Source organism: Limulus polyphemus, unplaced genomic scaffold, assembly GCF_000517525.1.
Source record: "Limulus polyphemus unplaced genomic scaffold, Limulus_polyphemus-2.1.2 Scaffold2247, whole genome shotgun sequence".
Taxonomy (NCBI): Eukaryota; Metazoa; Arthropoda; class Merostomata; order Xiphosura; family Limulidae; genus Limulus; species Limulus polyphemus.
The window spans coordinates 39,638-53,193 of record NW_013667857.1 but is presented as its reverse complement, the minus strand read 5'-3'; the positions used below and the strand labels follow the sequence as shown (position 1 = coordinate 53,193).

General features: G+C 35.4%; 1 protein-coding gene across 2 annotated transcripts in view; it reads left to right on the top strand.

Moving 5' to 3' along the window:
* The window catches only part of LOC106466391 (nuclear receptor corepressor 1-like), a 61,071-nt gene extending 50,702 nt beyond the window's left edge, over positions 1-10,369 (top strand). For both annotated transcript variants that reach the window (XM_022394391.1, XM_022394392.1), the window contains exons 17-22: positions 3,394-3,544; positions 4,510-4,625; positions 6,078-6,161; positions 6,438-6,625; positions 7,145-7,301; positions 8,405-10,369. In XM_022394391.1, coding sequence (XP_022250099.1) covers positions 3,394-3,544; positions 4,510-4,625; positions 6,078-6,161; positions 6,438-6,625; positions 7,145-7,301; positions 8,405-10,344 — 2,636 coding nt within the window. In that variant the 3' untranslated portion in view covers positions 10,345-10,369. The remainder of the gene's footprint in view (positions 1-3,393; positions 3,545-4,509; positions 4,626-6,077; positions 6,162-6,437; positions 6,626-7,144; positions 7,302-8,404) is intronic.
* The last annotated feature ends 3,187 nt before the right edge of the window (positions 10,370-13,556 follow it).

Sequence of the window (13,556 nt, the reverse complement as noted above, 5' to 3'; positions counted from 1 at the left end):
AAGAAGATAGGTAAAAATAAGTTTAAATTAGTTGTCTACCCTCCACTTGATTTTTATTTTATAGTAACGTAGGCTACAATAGATACAATATATATATATATATATATATATATATATATATATATAACAGCAAGTGTAATGCAGTCTTGGTCAGATATTATGAGTTAACAACTGGTATACTGTAACGCAGTCAGATATTGTGAGTTAACAGTGGTACAATCTATAACAGTATCTGGTATACTGTAACAGTCTCGGTCAGATATTATGAGTTAACAACTGGTAAACTGTAACGCAGTCAGATATTGTGAGTTAACAATGAAACAATCTATAACAGCATCTGGTATACTGTAACACAGTTTTGGTCAGATATTGTGATTTATTTTATCTTTACTTTTCTAATTCTTTATAAACCAGACAACACAAGTGTGTATATTTGGCTGCACTAGTAAATGGCAGAGTAAAATGTTGGTACCTTTCATTCGGGAAAATCTGTATCGAACCTTTTAATGTCCTACTAAACCAGGTAGCATATGTATGTATATTTATTTATTTATTAAAATATAAACAGAACAGAATTTTTAACCTGATTAATTTTTTTTATAACTTTTGCTGGTTCTTGTGATTACTTGTTTTGCTTTCTGAATTGTTAAACTGATTAACTGTAGTGGAAAACAACAGTTTATTTAGTGCTAAACTCTTTAACTGTAGTGGAAAACAACAGCTTATTTAGTGTTAAAATGGAATAACAGCTTAGAGTGTTAAACGGATTAACTGTAGTGGAAAATAACAGCTTATTGAGTGTTAAATGGATTAACTGGAGTGGAAAATAACAGCTTATTGAGTGTTAAATGGATTAACTGGAGTGGAAAATAACAGCTTATCGAGTGTTAAACGGATTAACTGTAGTGGAAAATAACAGCTTATCGAGTGTTAAACGGATTAACTGTAGTGGAAAATAACAGCTTATCTAGTGTTAAACGAATTAACTGTAGTGGAAAATAACAGCTTATCTAGTGTTAAACGGATTAACTGTAGTGGAAAATAACAGCTTATCGAGTGTTAAACGGATTAACTGTAGTGGAAGATAACAGCTTACTGAGTGTTAAACAGATTAACTGTAGTGGAAGATAACAGCTTACTGAGTGTTAAACAGATTAACTGTAGTGGAAAACAACAGCTTATTGAGTGTTAAACAGATTAACTGTTGTGGAGAGCATTAGTTTTTCATGTGAAAACAACTAACAACTTACAGTTTAAATATAGCTGAAGCAAGTTATATGGCACACACATTTGTTTTAAAGGTGGTCTAATTATTGAAGAGAATGTTGGTAGACGATAAAGCAAGGAATATTTTGGGGTTAGTAAAAAAAAACAGCCCTTAAAATATTGCAAAATCAACACTGTCGTCCCAGTTATAGTGTGTCCGAAAGCCCTACGTCTACATTGTTAATATAGTTTGTGTTATTTATAGTATGTTGCTTTTGTTTCTATTTTAAATTATATTAAATGCTTTAAGGAAAGTCACAAAAAAGATACTGGATGTTAACTTGTTATTTTTTTTGTATATTAAAACTGGGTTAAGAAAAACCTGTGGCTTTATAGTATCAAACTTTGAATAAATTTTATGTGTAGTGAGTGCATTATCTCATAGAGGGCATTTATAATTATCTTATTATAAGTTTTATAGAAAAGTAAGTACTTTGTTTACATATTGCCATTTTGGTATTCTACTGTTGGCTCGATTACAGCTGGCTGAGGACCAGGAGAATGAGTTAAAACTGGAGAATCTTCAACCTTAATACTGTTCTTTAGACATTTTGTGCTGACTAGGAACGGTTGTCATTTTATAGTACTTTAAAATTACTGTCCCCCGATAGTCTACAAGTAATAAATATTCTTTTCATGGATTATTACACCAAACAGTTTACCCAGATTTGAATAGAGGGTGAGTAACAGATTTCTGGTAAAGTAGAATTATCAAAAAAAAAGAAGATCTGGTTTACCTTATACTACTAATGGTTTATTAAGTCACTCTAGGTTAAGATTGATTACGAAACTTAAAAGACAAGAAAACCGTGAAAATTAAAAAATCATTTTGTCTAATTTATTTGTATTCATTACAGAGAATAAAAACTATTTTGTCTATTCTCATTACTTTTTTTTTTTGTGTGTGTTTACATGTAAAAATTTTGACCTTACGATAAACGAGACAAGAAGCTTTGATTTTTGTAATATCAAAAATGAATTTCACATCCATAAATTTCAGTTGGCCAGCTGTAACTTAGTGGTTAACATGCTGGACTGTGAATCTGAAGGTTCATGGTTCGTGTCCCATGACATAACGGTTAACATACCGGACTATGAATCTGAGAGTTTGTGTCCTATGGTGTAACGGTTAACATGCTGGACTGTGAATCTGAAGGTTCATGGTTAGTGTCCCATGACATAACGGTTAACATACCGGACTATGAATCTGAGAGTTTATGTCCTATGGTGTAACGGTTAACATGCTGGACTGTGAATCTGAAGGTTCATGTCCCTTGCTGCAAATTCAGGCTTTACTTTTAGAGCCATGGGTGCATTATAAGAGTGACAGTAAAATCCTACTATCCATTGAGAGTAACCATGAGTTGGCAGTGGGTGCTGTTAACTAAGTACCTTCCATCTAATCTTATCAGTTCCAAATCAGTTATGGCTATGTTCAGGTTACCCATTTGGAAATACCCAAACAAACAAACAAAAATTTGATTCTGCCCTTATTGTTAGTGCTTTTAAAAAATCTCTTCTTACCTAACCCTCTTAAAGTTTTATTATAACCTTTAATCTAGTGTTTAAGGGATAAGAAAAAAATATACTTAATCCTGTTTTTTGTTTCTAGATGCTAAAGAACTAAGTACTTGAGTATAATTTGTATAGCTTTTTTTTTATTATTATTAAAGCATTTTAAAAAATAATTTAATTTTTGAAAAATATCCAAAAAATGAGATACTTCATACAGTAGTGGAATTCAAAATAACTCTTTTTAAAAACTATTTGAAGAAATAACAACCTAATTATCGAGTTGTGATTATGTACATTCTCTTGAGAATTTGTTATGTACGAAAATATTTTGATTCTATAACAACCTAATTATCGAGTTGTGATTATGTACATTCTCTTGAGAATTTGTTACGTACAAAAATATTTTGATTCATAATGTTAGCGTTATATAGCATAATTTGACTGTGATATATTAGTTTTTTTGTAACATAATTTTATGCTCTCTTAGATATGTATTTATGGGAAACTGACCAGCTCTTTCAGATCTCTTTTTGACGGTGTTACGAATGTTGTTATGGTTACGATGTGCGAGTTTTTGTAACGTACCTTTATCCTTTATTGGTTTTTATGTAGGTGAAACCAGTCGTTGTGCTGTCTGTCATATTTTTCTTGACAACTTAAGCCAGTCTCATCATGCGACCAAGTCCAACTGTAATAGCTTTGGGTTAAAAGGAACAGATTTGCACGTTTGTTCATCATGTAACATCAAGTCTACAAGAAGAAGGTTGAAATTAAATGTCTTCATAATGAAGAGATAGTTATTCTAAGATAACTGATATTTTGGTTAGACAGTTTATTTAGTTATTTTTTAACCTGATTGACCAGAGAAAACTGACCAGTTCAAATATGAATTGTAAAGTAAAGAATATTTTAAGCTCAGAATTTTTTTCTAACATTTTTTACTAAATTAAAAAAACATTGTGGTTTGTACATCAGTATTTTATAAGGTAAAAACACTTGTTATATTTGTATAACTCTTTAAGAAAGTACCGGTGACCTATCAGACTAACAGTAGATAAATGTTTGATAATGGCTTTTTTTTAGTATACTATATACTGTAGTGTTCCTAGTACCTTGTTAACGTTGTTGGATTGTTTTTGTCAGTGTTAGCAACACCAAGTATTTTTTACATTATATAGATTTATTATGTATTCTGTGCTATTTTGCTAACCGTTCTCCTGAGAATACACTGTGGTACTCAGAGTATTCAAGAGAAGTTCTTATGGTACTCAGAATACTTGAGAGAATACACTGTTATGATGCTAAAAGTTCTCAAGAAAATACACTGTGCTGTACACCGTGGTACTACCGGTACTTGAAGGAATACGCTACACTGTGGTACTACCGGTACTTGAAGAAATACGCTACACCGTGGTACTACCGGTACTTGAAGGAATACACTACACCGTGGTACTACCGGTACTTGAAGGAATACGCTACACCGTGGTACTACCGGTACTTCAGAGATTATATTGCACCTAGTATTTCAGAATTTTACATATGATGATTTATTATAGTACCATCTGTCCTTTAATGACGTTGATGTTCTGTGTCTCCACACCATATACAGACGGTGCGTTATGCTGATATCAGTATATATATTTAAATACCTAACGATGTCATAGAGTATTACAGATGTTTTCTGTAGTCACTAAGTTGTGTTGCTAAATGTAATTATTTCTCTTACAGCTGTCCCATTCCAACTTGTAAAACATCTAAACAGAAGTTAAAGCGATTACGCTCATTCCCCAGCAAGTGGGATGAAGTATCCGAACAACTAAGAGACTCGGTCGTTGCTGAATTCCGTATGTTCGCTACAGTTAGAATAAGGCCGATAAATTTGTTTTTGTTTATTGTTGCATGAGAAACTGTAGGAATCAACTGAAGACGAGATATAAGACGTGAACATTAAAACTTAAATTCAAGTTATCATAAGTCTATGTTGTGTTTTTTTGGTCTAACTTCAAGATTTATCTACATCATTTGAAAGCTCTAAGCCTTACCAATATCATTAACAATTAAAAATCCTACATAGTTTTTCACAATCTCAGATGATCTAAAACTTATTTAAGTGAACGCTGATAAAACCAGCAGAATAAAGTATTGATAACTTGTCTGAGTTATTGGTCATAACATGGTTCTACACTACAGTCAAACGTTGAGTCAGTAATTTGTTGGTTATTGTTGAAATATACTCTAATAAACCATAATGTTGAGTCAGTAATTCGTTGGTTATTGTTGAAATATAACGTTGAGTCAGTAATTTGTTGGTTATTGTTTATATATATAATGTTGAGTTAGTAATTTGTTGGTTATTGTTGAAATATACTCTAATAAACCATAATGTTGAGTCAGTAATTTGTTGGTTATTGTTGATATATAATGTTGAGTTAGTAATTTGTTGATTATTGTTGAAATATAATGTTGTGTTAGTAATTCGTTGGTTATTGTTGAAATATACTCTAATAAACCATAACGTTGAGTCAGTAATTTGTTGGTTATTGTTGAAATATACTTTAATAAACCATAACGTTGAGTCAGTAATTTGTTGGTTATAGTTGATATATAACGTTGAGTTAGTAATTTGTTGGTTATTGTTGAAATATAACATTGAGTTAGTAATTTGTTGGTTATTGTTGAAATATGCTCTAATAAACCATAAACTTAAACAGAATGATTTATATTTTTCTTATATAACCAAATGGTTTGAAAATAAAATTAGTACTTTTAGTTAATGTTTACTTAATATACATTCAAAAAGTTTCTTAGTCTTCCTTCAATCTTTCTTGACAAACTGTACGCACTTATACAGGCCATCAATCACATGCTACTCGTACAGAGATGTCGAGCCCACTAACCATCCATAGTGTGTTACTTGTACACAGATGTCGAGCCCACTAACCATCCATAGTGTGTTACTTGTACGCAGATGTGAAGTCCTCTAACCATCCATAGTGTGTTAGATATTGAGCCCACTAACCATGTGTCATGTGCTACTCCTACACAGATGTGAAGTCCTCTAACCATCCATAGTGTGTTAGATATTGAGCCCACTAAACATGTGTCATGTACTATTCCTACACAGATTTCAAACCCAAGAGCTTAATAAATATTGTTTTTAAATTCCATCAGCACAGAATCTTACAGATAGATAACTTAACTAGTCAAACAGGAATTATAGATAATATATATGTGTGTGTGTGTATTTGTAAAGCTTTCATAATCCAGTAATTAATTGAGTTTAGTTTGAATTTCAGAAATCCCACAAGGAGTTCAGGCATGCTGTTGTGGGTGTTTTAACCGTATTTCTCGTAAGCTAGGAATACCATCTAAGTCGAAAGGTAAATACTAAATGTATTTTAAGCATGAAGTCAATATTTCAACTTTTTTTAGAATGGTGAAGTTTGTAATAAGTCATAACTACGTTCCGTAAAGTTCTTTACGTTTATTACAGTGCTCTACATGTTTAATCCCATGTCATTTTACACTTTCGTTAGTCATTAGTTTTGGTGTAATATAGTTTAATGACAAAGCAAACAATAAATGTTTTATTTTGTGGAGGGGGTGCCACGTGCAGAACATAAAGGGACTGATAAAATATTTCCTTTTGTATACAGATACTGAGCTAGAGAAGTGGAGTAATGAAGAAATTGAACTATTCAAATGCGGACTGCGACAGTTTGGAAAAAACTGGGAATCCATACTGAAGATGGTGACCAGTAAAACTAAGGAGGACTGCCAATACTTGTACTTACATTTTAAAGAGAAGTTGAATGTAGAAGCATCTAACAAAGGTGACAAACAGGTAAATCTAATAGATGCCTGTGAAGGTAGCTCAAGATTACTGTAATAAAAAATATTATCATTGTCATGTAGTAGATTAAACAACTAGTAAACAAGGGTAAACAACTAGTAAACAAGGGTTAACAACTTGTAAATGTAGTAGATTAAACAAGGATTAACAACTCGTAAATGTAGTAGATTAAACAACTAGTAAACAAGGGTTAACAACTCGTAAATGTAGTAGATTAAACAACTAGTAAACAAAGGTAATAGATTAACAACTCAAAATAATTAAACTGTTTAATTTTTTTTATTGAAAAAGTAAGAAGAATATGGAAAGAGTTTTTAATTGTTTTTCTACAGACTATCACTAAATAGTAGAATGAAATGTTTCCCAGTTTTATCAACATAGCATTACTACTTTTAATAATGTTAAACTTCTTTGGGAAAAAAAAAGAGCAGTTTAAACATATTTAGACTTTCCTAATTTGGTTTTATATGATAACTATCATTTTCTAAAAATAAATTTCTTACGTGCTAGCTTGACGAAGATCGGATTATTGAACGGAAACTCCAAGATTTTGGGACAAAGGATGAGGATTCTGGAGAAATTACATCAAGCTGTGAAGAAGATAACTGTATCGATAGGTGTAGCAGTGACACAGCCAGCGCTCTAAGTCCTGATATAGGTGAAGAAGGTGCGTACTATAACTGTGTATATATATTATACTAGAAGTGAAATGTCACAACAAGCAATTAGGTTATGTTTGTGTGTATATATATTGTATTGTATGAAAAGCTTATAGCATTGTGTTAAACAGGCTTTTATGATTCACTTAAACTTGGGAAGTTTAAGAAACATTAAAACAAACTACAGATCTGGGATTTTTTTTATAATTATTCTAGATTTTTTTATTCGTGAAATTAAATTTTCTCCTATGACAAGACATCAGGTAAGCCTAGTTAGGTTTAGCAAGTAGCGTCAGCAATGGCGAAATATTCTTTATTTATTGAATATATTTCTTATGTTTATTGTATTCAAACAGCACACACAAATAAAAAAAAAACTAGTTATTTATCAAATTTGATCATGACCAAGATAGATTGGATGGATATTGGAAAAAGCATCCTCCCTAAGGCGTATTTGGTTAATTTGAGTGTGCTGAACATGAAATGCATAAATTAAAAATGACCACCAAATTGTTATTTTACTAATGTTTGTTATTTGTATATAGACATGTATGGTACAAATGAAAGATTGTTTGAGTGTAATATATAATGTGAATCTGATAATCCACTTCTAGAGGAACAACTTGTGAAAGTCAAACATCGTTAGCGAAGTTAATTATCTACCAACTTCTAAAAACAAAGTTTCAATGTACAGACCCATGTTTTTTTTTGGTAACTTGATCTTTTGAGGGCCATCGTAAATAGTGAATCCTTGTTTAAGGTCAATCGTAGCTTAAATATAGTTAAATCAGTGTGGTCTGACTGAAAGGTCACATCCAGCCTGATGTCAGAATTTCTAATCCACACACTTGTGATTGATATGTTGAAAGTTCACATTTATGCATTTAAGAAAATGTTACAAATTTTTATTTTCTTTATAAGTCCCATTCTACTAGGTCATAAAAATAAATGATGGCCTTCTATAATTAGAACATAGGACCACCTTGGGCCAAGAATACATTGCTATTAAAACAACTGTGGTTTATTTGTAGGCCTAAAAATTTAAAGATTCTGTTGGTGTTTAAGACTCTTAATCATAACAGTAAAATGTTTCTATTCGTGTTTTCTACAGCAGGTATGAAGTCGAAAGAAGTACCAGAAACCATTGACCAAAACATGAACTTGAGAAAATCTACAGACAGTTTGAAGAATAGCCTTGACTACGATAGCAGTGCCACGATGAGTGCTGATGAAGACCAAGGACAAAATGGATCTCAACTTCGTCGTAAAGAGTTAAACAGTATAATACAAAATATACTGGTTTCAGATGACACCATTGAGCCTAAAGATCATGTTCCAGTGACAAAAGCTTTATCACCAATCCCCGTTCCCTGTTCTCAGTACAATGTGCCTGTTGGAAAAGGACCTTGTAAAGGAGAGCCCACTTGTGTTCGTGACTTGATATACCAAGCTATCGAGTACAGTCTCCAAGCTCCAAATAAATCTTCCCACACAAGTACCCCGGTACCAGTTACTTCACACAGTAAGGGTTCATATAACTCTGTAGAAGTCAGGCAGGAGGAGATTGAAGCTTGTCTAAGTAGACCCCCACAAGTAGTTCATGGGTCTTCTGTACTACCTGTTTCTATACCTGATGCTGAAGGTTTGGCCATGATGGCACAGTTTTCACAGATTCTTCTTCGAGAACAAAATGAGGTACAAGATCTCAGTAAGAAAGACAAAGATCTAAGAATTCCAACTCAAAGAATCTCTTCTCAACTACCTTCAGGATCTGGAGTACTTCACCAACAAATTCCTTATTCCCAATATGGTGCTCCACCTCCCGCTCATTCAAACCAGTACAGTCGGTCCTCGCAACCTCCTCCAGATATCCTTCCACTCTCTTCACTAGATGTTTCTCGAGATACACACTTCAGCTGTCTAGGAAGAGCTGGTTTTGCTCAATCGGACAGTTTGCATTTACAGCCTCCACATTTGGTTGCTCAGGCTTCCTCCCCAGGCCCGCAAACACGTAGGCTCACTGTTCCTCCACCACCATCACCTTCTATTAACATATCTCCAGGTCAGCAAACACTTGGACTCACTGTTCCTCTACCACCCTTGATAACAAACAGCAAGCCATCAAATTCTAAGTTCCCTCATATATCATCTGGTTCCATTACCCAGGGTACACCTCTCAATCTGTACCCTAACCCTAACATCCCATTAAATCCATCTAACCATGAAGGCCTTCTAAGGCCAATTCATCCTACACAACTTAAAGATGTAGGTTCTATAACACATGGTACGCCATTACATGATCAGAAAAGACCCATGAAATCAAATTTTTGTACAGTATCCGCTTGTTTACCGATATCAGGTACAGAAGGAGGAAGCAACAGAAGAATTTCACCATTCTCAACGGAAGTACTTTCCAAGACTGCAGTACCAATGACGTATGAACAAGTCGTCGATCGGGAATGTCACAGACTTACGTCCTCACCGTATGCTTCTAGCCAATCAGCCTACAAGATCTCCTCCAACACCATCAGAGCTGGTTTTGTCAGTGATACTTCAAGCTCAAAGCAACTTATGATTGATTTTAATACTTCTAAACAGATGAATAGAGGAAGTTTCACATCGGATAAAGAGAGCAGTAAAGTTCAATCTTCCAGAGATTCTAGTCCTCATCTACTACAACAAGACTCTGGGTTATCCCAAGTGTGTGCTAATGTGTCATTTTCTGCACCAGAAATTCATGGTACTCCACTTTCAACTTCAATGACGGATCAGTCTCTTAGCCATTCTCCAGAAAACCAGTGGGCTTTTCATAGAAGGCAGCCAGACCTCCAAAGTTTTAATGCGGCTCTAAGCCAGCCACTTTCAAGACAAAATATCATCAGGAGCATAACCTGGGGTACAGGTAAACCTTCAGTTATTCAGGTACCCAAATCATCATCTTCCTGTTCCCCGCAGTCCTTCAGTCCTGCTACTGAAAAAAACCACCTTCACCACACCCTGCCAGTCATCCAGTGTTGGCCTTGTCTCATGATGACTTCAACACACTTGTAGATACTGCCATTGCTCAGCCTAGTTTGACAATACTGAAAGAAGACAAGAGGCCAGAGTTAAATAGATCTCCACTCAACCAAACATTTATGCAAAGTGAACAAAGATCATTAACGAACATGCAGCAACATCCCAGATCTCTCTGTGAATCTAGTTCTTCAGACTCTCCACGTCTTCAGGAGTATTACAAAATAGAACCCATACAAAGATACTTCAGCTCTAAGGTAGAGGGAGAAGATGAGAGAGAGTCCCTGCCACAAATAGCAGACAGAACCTCTTGTCTGCCAGCTCATTACAGGTGTGGAGTAGACAACATAGTTGCTGGAGAACAGAGATTGAACCACCAGCTTTCAAGCAGCATACACTCAATGCAGGAACCATTCACTCAAGAAAAGTTTGAACAAGAACTGATAAATGCAAAGAATGGAAAGGATCAGAAGACTGCCCAAAATTGGAATGAAGAAATGAAAGAAACTTCACCAGTTGATGCAAAGAGGAAATTAGAAAACCCTCTTCATTTAGGTCACTTTCTCCATCAATCAGAATTAGGAAGAGAAGCGGCAAGAATTCTATCTGAATCATTTCAGAAAGAGAAGCCAAAAGTACGGCCAACAAATAACCAGTTTACAGCAGTACACTTGATTGATGCTATAATAACACGCCAAATCAGCCAAAACCCTGACACCGAACCAAGAAATCATAACTTGGACAACAGTTTTGTGCACCAACTGAATGAAAGTCTTACGAGACAAAGAGCAATAAAAGGATCACTTGGAAATGATGAAGTAACGACCACAGAGGAAACGTCAGCTGCCGACAGATTTGGTAAAACGGATACTTGTAGAACACACGATCATATTCAGGATGATCCTGTTATATTGGATCCTGTTCACGTTTTCACTCTTAAACAGCAGATAGAGGACATAATCTCCAAGAACTATAATTGTTCTAGTAATTGCAGTGTATCAACCAGTGCTTATTCGTCCACAAACACAGGAAGTGTACAAAGTACTGTGACATTAGATATCCCACGGAAAGGAACTTCCGAGTTTTTAACATATTCTGGTGTATCTAGAAACCTCCCATCAGTTGACTCTCATTGTTCAACAGTTAATGGTAGGAGACCCATAGAAGGGGTGACTTCAGTAACAGTAACGTCATGTTCTTCTCTAGGAGAATCAGATCACCTTGCTAAAGACTGCCCAGGATCTAGATGTGTGTACCACTCCTGGAAACTTCGTAAAGCCCTTCAATCAGAAAGGAATTACACTTCTCTAGATACTCAGTCCCTGGGCACAAGTTCTATTCCAAACCATAATGAGAGGCACACAACTTCTGTAACTCACGAAGCTCGTCCGTCATCGAGACCTCCTGGTCACCATCACACCTTGCCATTAACGTCATATGCTGTGGAACCTATTTCTCCACCATTACAAAAAAATGAGGCCAACAATGAGTTAAGCAATGAAAACGTTCTAGGAAATACTTTGCCCACGCTTTCTCAGAATTTTACGTGGTCACCTAGTGCTAGCATTGCCGGAATGTTTGCCTCTAAACAGCACCATCCACAATCACCTTGCTCTACATCTAATCACCACCAGATGAACTTGTCCCCATTAGATTATGTTAAAAACAAAATAGTTGAAGTGATGAAAACTGAAAGCATCGAGATTCAGAGCCAGACACTCGGTAACCAGGCCGTAAGGAATGAAAACTTAAAGTTTCCAAGTTTACAGCACACTATGAATGAATCGACCAATTTGTTGGAAAGGCCTCAGAGTAATGGAAATTCCATTTCTCCTCAGCAACCACAGTCTTCTCAGATTAAACCAATATATAATACACGGGGTGTCACAATATCTCAAGCTTCTTCTGATGTAGGTTTTATCCAACCTGTAGAAAGTTCAAAGGGTCTAAAGCGCTCTTTTGATACAGCAGGCCTAGAAGAACCACGGTTGACTTCTAAATCTGTATCATCTAGTAGTTCTGATTTGGGTGTTGAATTAGGAAAAAGGTCTAGAATAGATTATACTTCCCTGCCGAAGAGCTCCACTGAGCAAGTTTTACAGGAACTTCCAGAGAGTTCTGAAAGCACATTACAAGAATTTCTTCAGTTGAGCAGTTCAGGAAGGTGTTGTGATAATAATAACTTAGTTACTAAAGGTTATAATTCTCCATATACAGTAACAGGTAGTGGGATATCAGATTCTAGCCCTCAGGCAATCCAGCAGGAAGATAGAGTGTCTGGTGTTGAGAGTTCTACAGATGACAATGGAAATGAAAGACGACAATGTGAAGTTACTTCTGGTAACTCTGAAGACAGGTTACTACCTGATGCGAGTTCCCAACTCGTAGACAGTCCAGGATCTTCTGGAGAAATGATAGTTGATGAATCATCAAATGTGAACAATACATCCTCCTCCAGAATTGAACCAATTTCTCCACTTCAGGAAAGGGTTTCTACATCAGGACAAATTGAAGGTTTTGAGGAAGCAACAAGCTCCACCAGCAGTGATGTAGCTCAGAATAATACCGTCACCTCTTCATTTTGTCAAAGCAGCTCAGCACAAGTTTGCCATTCTCCCTATGGTCCATCAGCATCTGTATCTAGCAGTACAGTACCATGCAGCAGCCCGGGACCCTCCAGCTCTGTGATGCCTTCTGGATCACCATCATATTCTAGTTTTACTGGTGTGACCACTACATATGCGTATCCTTTTTCAGCCCTTACCGTTCGTTCTGTGGGCCATCCAGAAAATAGTGCCACATCACCACAGAGCTCTGTACCAGCAATGGCCTTGGTCTACTCAACTAATCAGTTCACGTCGCACGGTCCATCACTTGGTTCATCTAACAACTGTCCATCATCCGCGTCTCGTGACCCGCAGCCTGTCTCTCTTTTGTCTTCACAATATGAGCCTCTGTCTGATGAGGACTAGTGTTTAAGTTCTTAGGTTTTACTTATTGAGACTTTAAACTTTGACATTTGGTGCTTTGTTGGGAAACCTTGTTGAATTTAAAATATGCACTTAATCATCAAATTCTGGAGCTTTGCTCATCACACTTCTAAAACTACCACTGAATTCCCTGAATACATACATTTCATGTCAAAATAAAACTTTCCTTGTGCAATTTTATAGAAAAAGTTGGTTATAAAACCTCATATTATAGACTTCTAGATCAAGGAACTGTAGTTGTTTACCTATTAGAAAAAG